Source organism: Abrus precatorius, unplaced genomic scaffold, assembly GCF_003935025.1.
Source record: "Abrus precatorius isolate BTA unplaced genomic scaffold, Abrus_2018 Scaffold5, whole genome shotgun sequence".
Classification (NCBI taxonomy): Eukaryota; Viridiplantae; Streptophyta; class Magnoliopsida; order Fabales; family Fabaceae; genus Abrus; species Abrus precatorius.
In genome coordinates, this window is record NW_020874395.1 from 20599186 (window position 1) to 20612887 (window position 13702).

General features: G+C 26.5%; 1 protein-coding gene across 1 annotated transcript; it reads left to right on the forward strand.

The window, feature by feature from the left end:
* Positions 1-8177: 8177 nt before the first annotated feature.
* LOC113866893 (pirin-like protein) lies at positions 8178-13338 on the forward strand. Its single transcript, XM_027501691.1, has 5 exons — positions 8178-8220; positions 8337-8365; positions 8481-8543; positions 8739-8842; positions 12858-13338. Exons 1-5 carry the CDS (start codon positions 8202-8204, stop codon positions 13336-13338), a joined length of 696 nt encoding a protein of 231 aa, XP_027357492.1. The 5' UTR covers positions 8178-8201.
* Positions 13339-13702: the final 364 nt, after the last annotated feature.

Below are 13702 nucleotides of genomic sequence, written 5' to 3' on the forward strand. Positions count from 1 at the left end.
CAAATTAATTATTCGATGAACATGATGAATGTGATTACGAATGAATTCATTGTATGGATTGTTGTGTGGCTTGACTTGTTCTATCTATTACATGGACTCACCCTTTCATATTTTTCGTGTCTTTTTCTTGCTTACTTGTCTGTTATCTATTGTGCGGATCCTACTATTAGAGGACATATGGTTCTACAATCTAGCCTTGCGATGATGTATCTTTCGTGTGTTGATGGCCTTGGGTCCAACTTGTAGAGTCCTCCGAGGCACATGGTTGGGTTCCTCAAAGGGACTCACTCTTTCTGATTGATTAACTTGCGATTGTTATCTCTGTATAGATATAGTGTAGAGATTAATTACTCTTGGTTATTTTGAAATGTATTTTGTATTCTACTTGTGTTAGTCATTATAGATATATTAAAACTAGAAATGTTTCATATTAAATGATCACATGTGTATTTTTCTAAGACAATGTTATTTCAAACTATGGTTTATTGTGAGAACAAAAGAATTCCTCATTAAGTCTTGATCAAATGACAAAAGTTGTTTTATACTCATATAAATTATAATTGATGATCAAGTATTGTGTACTACATGGCTGAAGTACAAATTTGCATATGTTAATATTAATGTGTTTATAAAGTGTAAATACATATTGGGTATTAACTCTCTCATATAAAGAATATAGTTAATAGCACACACCTAAGTATAGATAGAAAGTGTCGTAAGTCACTTTATGCATGAAGGTGGGTGCTTATGTTAGGGACGTTATAAAGTCACATTTTTGTATAATTTTTCCTTATGTTGAATGTATGTTTTTAATGTTATTATCATTGATGATGCGAGATTTTGCTACTCGTTATGCACAAAGATTGTCGTTAATCCTCATCAAATATGCAAAGAAATGTATGCAATACTAGGGTGTTGTCCTAAGTTGTCTCCAAGAAATTTTTGGTTGGGAATATACATTGAACATGTGTAAACATATATTTTAAAGCAAGTAAATTGGGGGGAGGTTTGTCAATTTCCAGATTTTAATCAAGAGCAAAATGTAAACTAGTAAAATTCAATCAATTAAGAAGAGTAATCCCTAATCAATCAATGAGTTCTATCACTATTCTTCCAAATGATTCAATAATCCCCTATTTTTCCCTTGAATTAAGTTAATCTAACAAGCGAAAATTAACTTTAGCATCCCAATTAAAATTAAGCATCTTAATGGGCTCCAATCTCTATCCCTAAGATTAAGCAATCTCAAAGATTAATCAAAATTAAGCAATTTTGGATTAGAATTTCGTTTGGGTAATTTAGGGTTCATCAAGCAATGTTCCCTTCATGCAAATTCCATTTCATTCAAAGATTAGGGTTAATAAATCCAAGGAAAGAAAGAGTAATTTTGCCATTAAACCTAAGAATTCAAGATTCATGGGCATTGACTAGGAATTACAAGGAAGTTTAGCCCTCTATGTGGATGAGCTTCACAAATGAAAGAAGGAAATGCAGAAATGTAAGCAACATCAATGTAAAATCAATGAGAATCAAAAGGGAAATTGGAAATTAAAAACCTATAATGGACCCCTAGCTGTCACCCAAAGATCCTAGGCTCTGCAAAATGCTCCAAAAGTGGCAAAAGAATCTAAGGAAATGTAAAAAGCTTCGTACCCTAATTTCTCAAATTATATTTATAGTGAAGAAATTTTTGCCCAAAGTGACAACTATGGTTTCATAGTGATAACGCGCAACGTTCCAAAGTGATTACGCACATTCCATAGTGATAACGCGCAAGGTCTGTGATTTTGGCCTCTCTGGAGTTATCACTTTGGCTTCATAGTGATAATGCGCAACGCCCCCAAAGTGATTACTCTCGCTCCATAGTGTTTACGCGCAGGTCCTGTGTTTTTGCCCTATCTGGAGTTGTCACTTTGGCATCAGAGTGATAACTTTGGCTGCTCCAGAGTGTCTACTATGGTTCCATAGTAGCTACGCGCAGGATCTTCTACTTTTTGGCCTTTTTGGAGTTGTCACTATGGGTTCATAGTGATCACTCTGGTCTACCTTTCTGGAACAAGCTTGTTGTAGTGTTCACTATGGACTCCAAAGTGATCACTTTCACCTCAAACTTTCTAAAATGCTAAAAATCCATGGAAAAAGTCTAGAAACTCCTGCACAATTATTCAAATGATCAAAATTACAAACTATATCTATGTAAATCAATGTAAATTAACCTAAAATTAAGAAATCTATTATAAATTGACCAAAATGATATTTTTATGTTATTTACAACCCTAAGTTTACTTTTTTCTATTAAGAAACATTAAAATAACAAGTAAAAATCCAACAAAATGTGGATTCATCAATCATATAATATTGTTTCTAACTAGCAAAATTTACACGCACATAGGAGGAAGTGACAAAAATATCATCTTCTCAAAGAGTTCTTTATCGAGTGAATTAGATGAATGGCGTTAGGTAGCTGTAACAAAAAATAAAAAGAATATATGGCCTTGGATTAGAGTCCATTGTAGTAGCTGGGAGACTTTTTTATCATGCCTCAAATTCTTTGTCATCGGAGTGGGTATAGAGAAAGGAAATTTAAAAATTAAGAAAGAAATTAAAAGAAGTTCAAACTTCACAATGGATCAAACACAATGGCAATCATATTACCAATATTTAAAAAAAAAATACAATAAGATCATATTGTTTAATATATGTTTACACCAATCATTATATTATAATATATGTAATATAATCACACCAATCAATAAATTACAACACATGTATTATAATCACATCGGTCGATGTATTACAATACATATATTATAATCATATCAATCAATATTATATATCACATATATTATAATCACATAATCATTGTCCCTAGGATCCCTTGAGGTATTCCATAAGTATAGTTAGTTACTGGTTTGTCGTAGTAACATAGATACAACATGTGTCATCGCGGCTTCTTTTAGCAAAAATATAGTCAAGAGTGTTACTTAAGAAATGAATGTGAAGTATGTGATACTTTTGCTTTCAATCATATGTATTTCTTTAGCTATCCTTACATATTTTTATCACCTTTGGTGATAGTACAACTTTTACCCTCTTTATTTCTCATCATAATATGAATTCATTATTTTTTTAACATACATCAACTTTCAAAAAAAAGATCCACAATCACTATATGTGAATACCCAATTTTATCTGGGTCTCTTTCAAAAATAAATTTCAAAATAAAAAATTATTAAATATAAATTTATTTTTTAAAGAGGTTAAGAAAATAGATAAAAAATTAATTTAAAATTTAAATTCAAAATTTTAATTTTTAAATATAAAATCAGATTTAGAAATGGTCAAGTAGTTAGTAAATTTTTAGGAGAATGGATGAGAAAGAAAAAAAAATGATTACTGGTCATCAGAAAATAAGGGAGCATTTATTAAAATCTAGAGTTTTAGAAAATACCTATAAATAGGAATATTAGGTCTTCAGAGAAGGGAGACTTTTAGGTGGACACATTTTATTTTTACAGGGACACTTTGAAAGCACAAAGAGAAAAAGAAAAAGAATTCAAGAGAGAGAGCTCAAGAACGAAAAGAAAGAGAATATTCAAGAGAGAGAGAGCTTGAGAAATGAAGAGAAAGTGGAAAGAGCTAATAGAAATCAACTGAAAGCTAAAACATAGTCCTAAAGATCAATTAGAAAGAACATATCTAGAAGGTTAAAGAAAAAATTTACTTAAAAACTTTGAGTCATCACAAATGATTCAACAAAAATAGAATCCATTTCTCTTTATCTTTTGGTAAGAATTACTATTTTTTTTTTCTTTTTGTTGTTCTTTTTTTCTTTTACTCATCCTACTCTATATGTTTTATCTTTTGTCTGTATTAAAATTTTTTATTTTTGCAAACCCTAGTTTATCTAACCTAAAAAATTTTCCTTTTCTTATAAACCTACAAAATTTCTAATTTTCATTTTAACTCTAAAATTTTCCTTTTGGCGAATCCTAATTTTTTTTCTAACATGGAAAATCCCTAATTTTTTCTACTCCAAAAATCATTCCTTTTGTAAAACCCTAAAGAATATAATTTTTCTCCAAAAACATGTTTTCAACGATAAACCCTTTTTCTTTTTTCGCAAACCTAAAAATCCTAATGTTCTTTTAACCCTAAAAGCTGTATTTGCAAACCCTAAAAAAAAAAAGCTAACCTTTTCTAATCTTAAAAACATCTTTTTGCAAATATTAAAAACTCAGCCTTTCTTAATGCTAAAATTATTTCTTTTGTTCATTTTTTTCATGAAGATATATGTATGTTTTTTTTTTTGTGTTCTAAACAAAAAGGATGGATTTATTTCTTAAAAAAAAATTAGTATTAAAAAATATTTTAAATCCACACTACGGCAAAACAATTTTGATAGAGTGGTGGATTCACCTTCAACGTTGTTTGGATTGTAAAAATTTATTGAGCAGTCATATGCTAACTTAAACTCTATGCAAAAGTGGATTTACTTAAAAATAATAATAATAAAGAAAAATCAAGTTTTTCAAAAAAAAAAAATCTTTGAAACTTATCTAAAACACAATTTTTGAAAAAAGAATTACGTAACAGTTTTGATTCTTCCGTTGTATAGAGTAATTCAAAGTAATTCTTAAAAAAATGAAATTATTGTGTTTATTTAAAAAAATTAAATAAAAAATATCAAGATAAAATGTTTTAAGGTTGTTTTATCTAATACAAAAATAAAAAAGGAAATAGTATTCTATAAATAATCCTTTATCTCAATTTAAATTAATTTTTTAATTATAATTCTTTAGTTAAAAATAAAAAATATAAAAAATGAATTTTTTAGCTTAAGAAAAATAAAGAAAATAAGTCATAATTTATTTAAATTTATTTAATTCAAAAATATAAAATGAGTAATATTTTATAAATAATTCATTTTCCAATTCTAATTAATTTTTTCAGTTCTTTATTTAAAAAATATATAAAATGAATTTTTACTTAAAAAATTAAAAAATAAAGTTAGATCTTATTCAAATTTATTTAAAAAAAAAAAGAATAACATTTTTATAAATAATTCATCCCTTTAAGTCAATTTTTTTAATTGTATTTCTTTATAAAAAAATTTAAAATCAAAACCTAAAAATAAAATTATAAAAATTAGAAACAAGGTTAAAAAATAATGACAAATTTGAAAATAATAAAAATAATATTAATGGTTTTTCTTTAGAGTGAAATAAATATTTTTAAGTAAAATAACTTCTGCACAATTAATTAAAATGGTAATCATTTTAATTAATGGACATCATAAGGTGCTAATACCTTCCTTATATGTAAACGACTCCCAAGCCCAAATTTGGTTTCGAAGATTTTTTTTTTAAAAAAAGTTTTTCCAATATTTTCTTTAATAAACTTTAGTGACAACTTTTTGTCATCGTCGTCCCGTCGTGACCTTAGTTGCGACACAATAACATGTCATTCAAATACAATTAAATCATTATTCAATTTGATAGAGGTCAAACACCCTAGAACTCAACTCCAATTGCATTTAATGCTATATCTACTTTAAAAATGTGAATCCTCTATGCTAGGGTTTGAAGTACATCACTATATAATTATTTTGTATCACACATTCTTTATATGCAAACTTCTCAAAACACAAAATATTATGCAATCACCCATTTCAAAATATATTTAACTCAAGAAAATAACTTAAATCTTGTCTTAATTATAACTTCCGCTAGAAATCATCTGATTCAAGTGATTCTTGAGTCGAATAACAAGTTTTAACATCCAAGGAATCTCTTTTTAAGTTTAGATTTTTGAAATAAATATCATAGAACCACATATTGTATAGGGCATGTGCACAAAAATGGAAGAAAATCCTGTAGTTAAAGCTTTAAATGATGGGATAAAATCCTCCTTACCTTAAAGAGAGGATTTTGTGAAGATTTTTATGGAAGAGATTGCCTAAAACCAAGTTCTTATATATTCAAAGTGGAGCACTTTTGAGAAGAGTGAAAATGGAGAAATAGAAGTGAGTTGAAAAGATTGAGCTCTAAAGAACTTACTTGGAATCAAAAGGGAAAAATGTCTAAGCTCAGATTCGAAGGCAGTTTAGGATTTAAGGGAGTTTTCTCTAGAAAAGAAAAGAGAGTTAGTTCAAAGAAAAAAGTGAGAAGTGTTTGCTTGGATTGTAATGCAAGTTTTATAATAATAATTTCTTTAAATACCTTTCTTGCTCGTGGCTTCTCGCTTGAGTGAGTGAATTCTCGCTTGAGTGGCGAGAATATTATACCAAAAAATTTATACTTTTTTTAATAATCTTTCCTGATGGAAACCTAGTCCCAAAAACTCTTCACTTTTTATGTGCCTTTTTGTCTAGACAAAAAGACAGTTAAGGCGATATTATCCATTCTTGCTTGAGTAAGAATGTCTTAAAATACATGGTCCAAAAAACTCTATTTTGCTTGAGCGAAATCCCTTACCTTTTCCAAAAATTTAACTTCTTCTATTTTATAAAAAAAAAATATAATAATAAATGATAAATAAAATAAGAGTATTACAACATAATCATTTTCTGTATATTTTTTCATAGTTGCTATAAGATTGAACGTGCAAGGTGTTTGACACTTATAAATTGGTATGAGCCTAAAATTTTCAAGTTCTTGCCACAATGTTTTTACGTGAGTGAAATACCTCGTAATTGAAAGATCATCTTGCTGATATGAATATAATTCTTCTTGTGACTGAAAATTTCAAAAAATATCTCCTTAATAATACCTTTTTCTTAGATCATTTCAAGCATCCAGTGCAGTTTCCATTTAAAGAATATTTCATCCAAAGAACAATAAATAATGGAAGAATTAAGGAATTAATTTATCTAAGATAGGTCAATTGTGTTACATCTATTCCAGGCTCTATAATGGGATCACTAGAATGAGATTTCTGCAAATTTTCATTAACAAATTGGTATTTGATCTTTAATTTCAAATTCATCATCATAGCTTTTGACCTTGAATGGTAATTTCCTCCAATAAGTGGAGCTTAAACAAGAAATGCACTTAGATTTTCATTAACATGCATGTAACAGAGGTTCGATGGTTCTTTCCAGAATTTATCATGTTAAAATTTGATCAAGAAACAACAATAAAAAATAAAAACTTTTTATTACAATAGAAGAAATAGAAGTTAGATCAAATCGAAGAAGTAATATATCTTATTTGAAAAATAAAAATGCACAGTAGAGCTCTTCTGCGAAGCTCTGTTACTCTGATACCATATTAAATTCCAACAACATTCTTTAAAGAACCTTTGATGAATCTAAGTGTTGCATTGCAGAGGAAAAAAGTTGATTTGAAGTACATAGTAGAAAATACTTGTATACAAGTCATTCAAAGAAAATAATTAATTTAAATAAAAAATAATTCAAAAGTAAAAATATAACTAAGAAACTATTCTAAAGTGAAAAATAAATCCGGAAATCCGGTTCAGATTGAAAGAAAATGAGAAGAGAAAAACAAAATTCATATCATTATGAAATACAGAGATAGTCTAAACACATTCCTTATTATTTTCACGCCCACTTACCAACTTCCTTATTCGTATTCATACCAATTACTCTCTCTCTCTCTCTCCTAGTTTCTCAATCCACAGTGGTCGCCATGACTATATATATATATATGCCGATACCCAGCCATTAATCAAACGCTAAACAATTTTTAGTTCTGTTCTATTGAAGAGGTTCTTATACCATTATCAAGTCCACCTCAAATAATGGCTTTTAACTCACCCAGGTTGGTTCTTAGGAATGTTCTTATTGAATCAGGACAAGAAGACGGAGCAACAGTTGTTAAAAAATGCAGTTTAAGGTAATCAACGTATTCTAGCTTCTTCATATCGATGTCATTCATGAAATTATGTTGTTATTATTTTGGATTCACCATTTTATATATTCATTTTATTTTGCCTTTTTATATGGTTTTACTGTATACTGAAGTAGTTTATTGTCCAATTGGTGACTTCTTATCCTCAAAAGAGAGTTGGGTTTGGACCCTTTTCTGATGTTATTTGAAATCTCATTCTCAGGTAAATTAAGTAAATTGTTATCTATATATTCAAGCTTACTTTGATTTGTTTATTCTTAATGGTTATTTTGTTCAATTGATAGTACTGATGAGCATGACTTTGCAGATACTCCTGAGGGTGGATTTATGGATCATCCACACAAAGGTGCAATATATCATTAGAAATATCAGTTAGACACCTTTTAACTTTAGATTGTATAATATGTAAATAAGTGTTTTCAATTTATACAAATACCATATGTCCTTGTTTTCGCTTTTCAGGTTTTGAGACTGTCACTTGCGTGCTGCAGGTGTGTATTATTTAAATTATTTATTTGTTTTTTGATTTGTTCGAATGTTGAGCTAACTAGAGGCGAACAAAATAAATTACACAAAAAACATAACTTTGATTTTTATGAATGTTAGGGCGCCATAGCATATGAGGATTTTACCGGTAATAAGGGTATACTAGGTATCGGTGATGTTCAGGTAAGTACTAATTATTATTTGCCTTTGCCATTAACTTTTCAGCCCATAAATTACTAGTAATTAGAAACTGGAATAAAGGATAGAGTAACTAAATAAAAAAGTATATACCAAAATTTAATAATTTAAAATTATTGAATATTCATGAATTTATTTATATTAATAAAAATTATAAAGTTTATCCATTTTTGGTTGCAGTGGATGACGGCTGGTAGAGGTATAATTCACACTGAAATGGCCGGAGGAGATGGAACCAATACAGCAGTGCAAGTCTGGATCAATTTATCGTCCCAACAAAAAATGTGACAATTCTTTTCCTATGCATTTTAATTTAATTTGTTTTCTTATAAAATATCACATTTTTCTTCTCCAATGCATCATATCATACATGAGGTGGAAGATGGGACAATGAGTAAAGTGCTCCTCGAGATTTATACTAACAAAGCTTATGTGCTGATTTTTTAGGCGTTAATTCAGTTTATTTTGATTGATCCATCACAGGTTAATTTAAATATTTGGCTAACTTAATTTTAAGGTGATTTAGAAAAATATTAACTTAGCTTAATATTAAAAAATCTTAAAAAAATTAAATCTTATTCATGATCATTTAATAAGTACAAAGACATGAATAGCAAGCACAGAAAAAATTTATTATTCTAATTTTTAATAAATAGATAGTATTAATAAAATAATAATAATTAACCTCTATTTTAGTTGTCACATGTCCCCTTTCAAATTAAAATTACTTGTAAACGTGAATAATGTGTGAATTACACTCTTTCTTTTTATAATTATTTTATTTTTACATATATGTTTATTAATTTTATTATAAATTTTAAAAATTTAAGTTATTATTATTTTATATAAAATTTATATTTTTAAAATTACATAATTTTATTGAATTGTTATATTTTAGTGCAAATTTTATATAAACTTTTATATTTTTTGTAAATATTTTTTTTTATATTTATAAAAATTATTTTATTTTTTAAAAATTTGATAAGAGTCTTGTTTCTTAAATTTATGATTATTAATATACATTATTATTGATATTTGATTAAAAGATTGACACTATATTATAAAACTATTATTTTAAAATAAGATATATTTTAAAATTAGTTACTTTTATCATATTTTTATCATTTTAATGAATAATAATTATAAATTTAAGTTAAAATAATTTTATTAAAAAATAATTATTTAAAATAATTTTATTATATATGTACAATTATTTATAAAATATATTTTTTCTTTAATTATTAAATTATATATATATATATATGCATATTCTAAAATAAAAATACCAATACATTACATAGATTACTAAACTAGTTTAAATTTAAAATTCACAGATTGACTCATTTTATTACGAATTGATCAGTGTAATTAATAAGTAAAGTGAGTTGAATAAAAAAAATTATATAAACTTAACATTTTTACAAATTAACTCATTCAAAATTTATCACAAGTTTACTCATGAATTATAACCTATTTTAATAATTTTAATTAAAAGTTTCACTTGCTAACTCAAATTATATTTTTATTTTAACAAAATATTTATATATTGTTATAAATTATTAAAATAAAATTTTAATTTTAATTAACAAATAATACTAAAATCATTGGGACATAATGAAAATTGACATATATCATTATGACATATCATTTTATAAATAAAATATTTTTTTGTTAAAAATCTTAAAATAAAATTTGTTAATTTGCAAAGTAATAATTGTAAGCTTGGTTTTTGTTCCCAAACAAACCCAACCACATTAGCGATGCCGTAACTCATACCCCACAAATGATTGAACAACGCCGCAGGTGTGCCCTTATAACAATGGGCCTACCCTTATAATTTTACCATTTAGAGCCTTGACACCTACACGACCCCTGAGGGAAGATGAATTATTGTGGAATTGAGAGGAATGAGTGGATTTATTTACAATTATTTTATCATATTATTATTTTAATATTGTTTTAATTAGTTAACTCATTTAAGAGTTGGCTAATAGACTAACGAGTTAGTCTAAAATGACCAAAAAATAAATTAAAAAATAGTAAATTGACCACCTCATATAAAATTAACATAAAAAAATTATAAAAATATTTTATATTAATAAAATTAATATTTAATAAATAAATAATTATTTTTTATTTTTTAAAAAATTAAAATGGACCCAAGTGATCAATTTTTTTATAAGCTTGCATTTAAACAGCCTAAAATAAACTTACCATTTTTAGCGAGTTAAAGCATGTCATTCATCGAAGTCTGTCCATTTTGATAACCCTAGAGTAAACTTAAAAGTTTTGATGATTGATTGTGATTGTTAGTTGGTAGTTATTTAGATGAGATGGCACTATGGTCATTATAGATAAATTTGAAGAGGATCAATATGATATACCCCAATATACATTCATCGTTCAAAAAAATAAATAAAAAATAAATCAGCAAAATAGTCACTGATATTTATAGGATGTTATAATTTAGTGTTTGAAATTTTAAAATTTATCTTTAGTCCTTTATCTTATTTTTCATCTTATAATTTAATTTTTAACAAAATTTATCGTTAATTAATATTAATAAAATACTATTTAATCTTTCACTTTTATTAATTTGTTTTTTTAAGTTCTTTTGACTTTATTTAATTTTTTTCTAATAATATCTACTTTTTCTATTGGTTTATTATTATTTTAAATAAACATCATTGTCTATTATTCCTCCAAGACCATCTCATTATGTCTAACTTTTTTTTTTTGCCACATTCACTTTCATTTTGCATGACTTTTGCTACTATTCCTTCGTTTAAATTCCATCTAGTATTTTTTACTACTCTTTCGTTATTATTTTGTCCAACAATTTCTTCTTTAACTGAATCCATAGCAACCTTACATATTTGATAACATTTTTTTTTACTTCAAAATAAATAAATTAATATAAACATGCATTTAGAAATTTTGTAAAATATGTAGTTGTTAGTATTGATATAATAAGTTATCATGTTTTCATACTAAAAAAGTTATAATAATAATATTTGAGTGCGAATGAATTTAAGATTACCATTTTGTAGTTAAAATTTTGATAACTCTATTTGATTAATTTTATATAAGTGATATGAATTTTTAAATTTTTAAAATAGATTTTTAAAATTTTCAAACATGTTCTAGCCACTACAATCTGTGGTTGGATATTTATTATAGTTGAGGATTTTTCAAGTCACGTTAACAATTGTCTAACATGATTTGGTTATTAAAATCATATTAGATTACTTTTTTGTTAAATATGATTAATTTTGCTTTTAAACTTGTATTTTAAAAGTAAAATGATGAAGTTTTACAATAACTTTTATAGTAAATTTTACTGTAAGTTTACGTTTGAAACAAAAATTTTAAAAAAAATAGCTTTCTTTATATATATATATATATATATCATATTACTCTTTGGCTTTTACCTATACTTATGATTAATTGACAGCATAAAAAAATTTTACAATATAAAAAAATTACAAAATTATTTTAGTCTTTTTAAATTTTATACAGTTTTTCGCTTTAGTTGTGGTCGAAGGTTTTACACGTTTCATATTTGTTAAGGAATTGACGATCAGGTATTACTCGGTGAATAATATTCGCGCTCTATCATCTTACTCTTGAGAGGGAGATCGAGTTATTTCTATATTAATTCATCCCTCATGACCTTTGACAACAAAGCACGTATATGAGAATGGAGAAGTATGATAGAGGGGACAAAATCGGGACACATGCCACAATAAAAATACTAATAATACATTCTCAGTAAAAAATATTAATAATACATTCACGTGTGTCTCATCTTTTTATTCTTAATTTAATAATTTTTTCATATTTTATAATTTTAAATAAATTTAAATCAATAATTAAAATTATATTAAAAAATATGTTTACTAACAAAAATAAAAATTAAACTCTTATTTTGATAGAGAGTTTGTGTATAATATTTTAATTCTGAAAAATTAAAAATATCATATTAATCTTACTTTCATCTTGGTAACATATACGTGTTATTAATTAAATGACAAAATAATGTTGACGGGTTTGGTATAATTAATTTTATTTTATTTTAGTTATTAGTATTATAGCTTGTTAGATATATTAGTCACTAAAATTATTACATACAAGCATTTTAGTCTTGAAATAGTTAGCCATGAGCATTATACAACGATCAGGTATTACTCATTTGGTTTATACCATAGGATATTACAGTTTTGGTTCAACCAAACAGATGGTACCCATTACAAATGTTTTTCTTTCCTAATAAAAATGGCATTTGAATCCCTCTGTCAGGATTGAACCAAGGTGTAATGATGTTCGAAGCAAGGACATACCAGCAGTGAAGCAAGATGGGGTAGAAGCTAGGATTTTGGCTGGAGAAGCTTTTGGAGTAAATTCACCAATTTACAACAACACTCAAATCATGTTCCTTGATTTCACTCTCATGCCAAGAGCTCAATTGCATCAACACATTCCAGAGTCATGGAATTCCTTTGTTTATGTTATAGAAGGAGAAGGGACTTTTGGCTCTCTAAGTTCACCTCCAATAAAGAGTCACACTTTATTGGTTTTGGGTCATGGAGATGGCCTATGTGTTTGGAATAATACTCCAAAGCCCTTGAGATTTTTGCTGATGGCAGGAAAGCCACTCAGTGAACCAGTGGTTCATTGTGGACCTTTCGTGATGAATACCCAATCTGAGATCGATAACACTCTTCAAGACTATCGCCAATTCAAGAACGGGTTTGAGATGGGCAAACATTGGAGATGTTAGAAGCCCTCTTGCAAGAATTAAAATTTGGAAATAAAGAATGTTTGAACTTTTAATTACAATAAATTCTGGAATTTGACAGACTTTCCTACATTTGAATAAGTTATTATGATGACTGTTCTTGTAAAGTCGTAAGAAAATCCGTTGAGTACTGTATGTTACTTTAATCTTGCTTTTTTTTAATTAAAAATTTTATTAATATGAATTTTTATGATTAAGTATTTAAAAATAAAAATACTAAAAACTTAAAATTGATTAATCTTATTTAGATGCATACTTTATTTTATGATGAAATCAAATCCATACAATTTTTATAACTAACGTTAATAAATTTTGTGTGAATTTCGAGATATTAGCACTAAAAAAA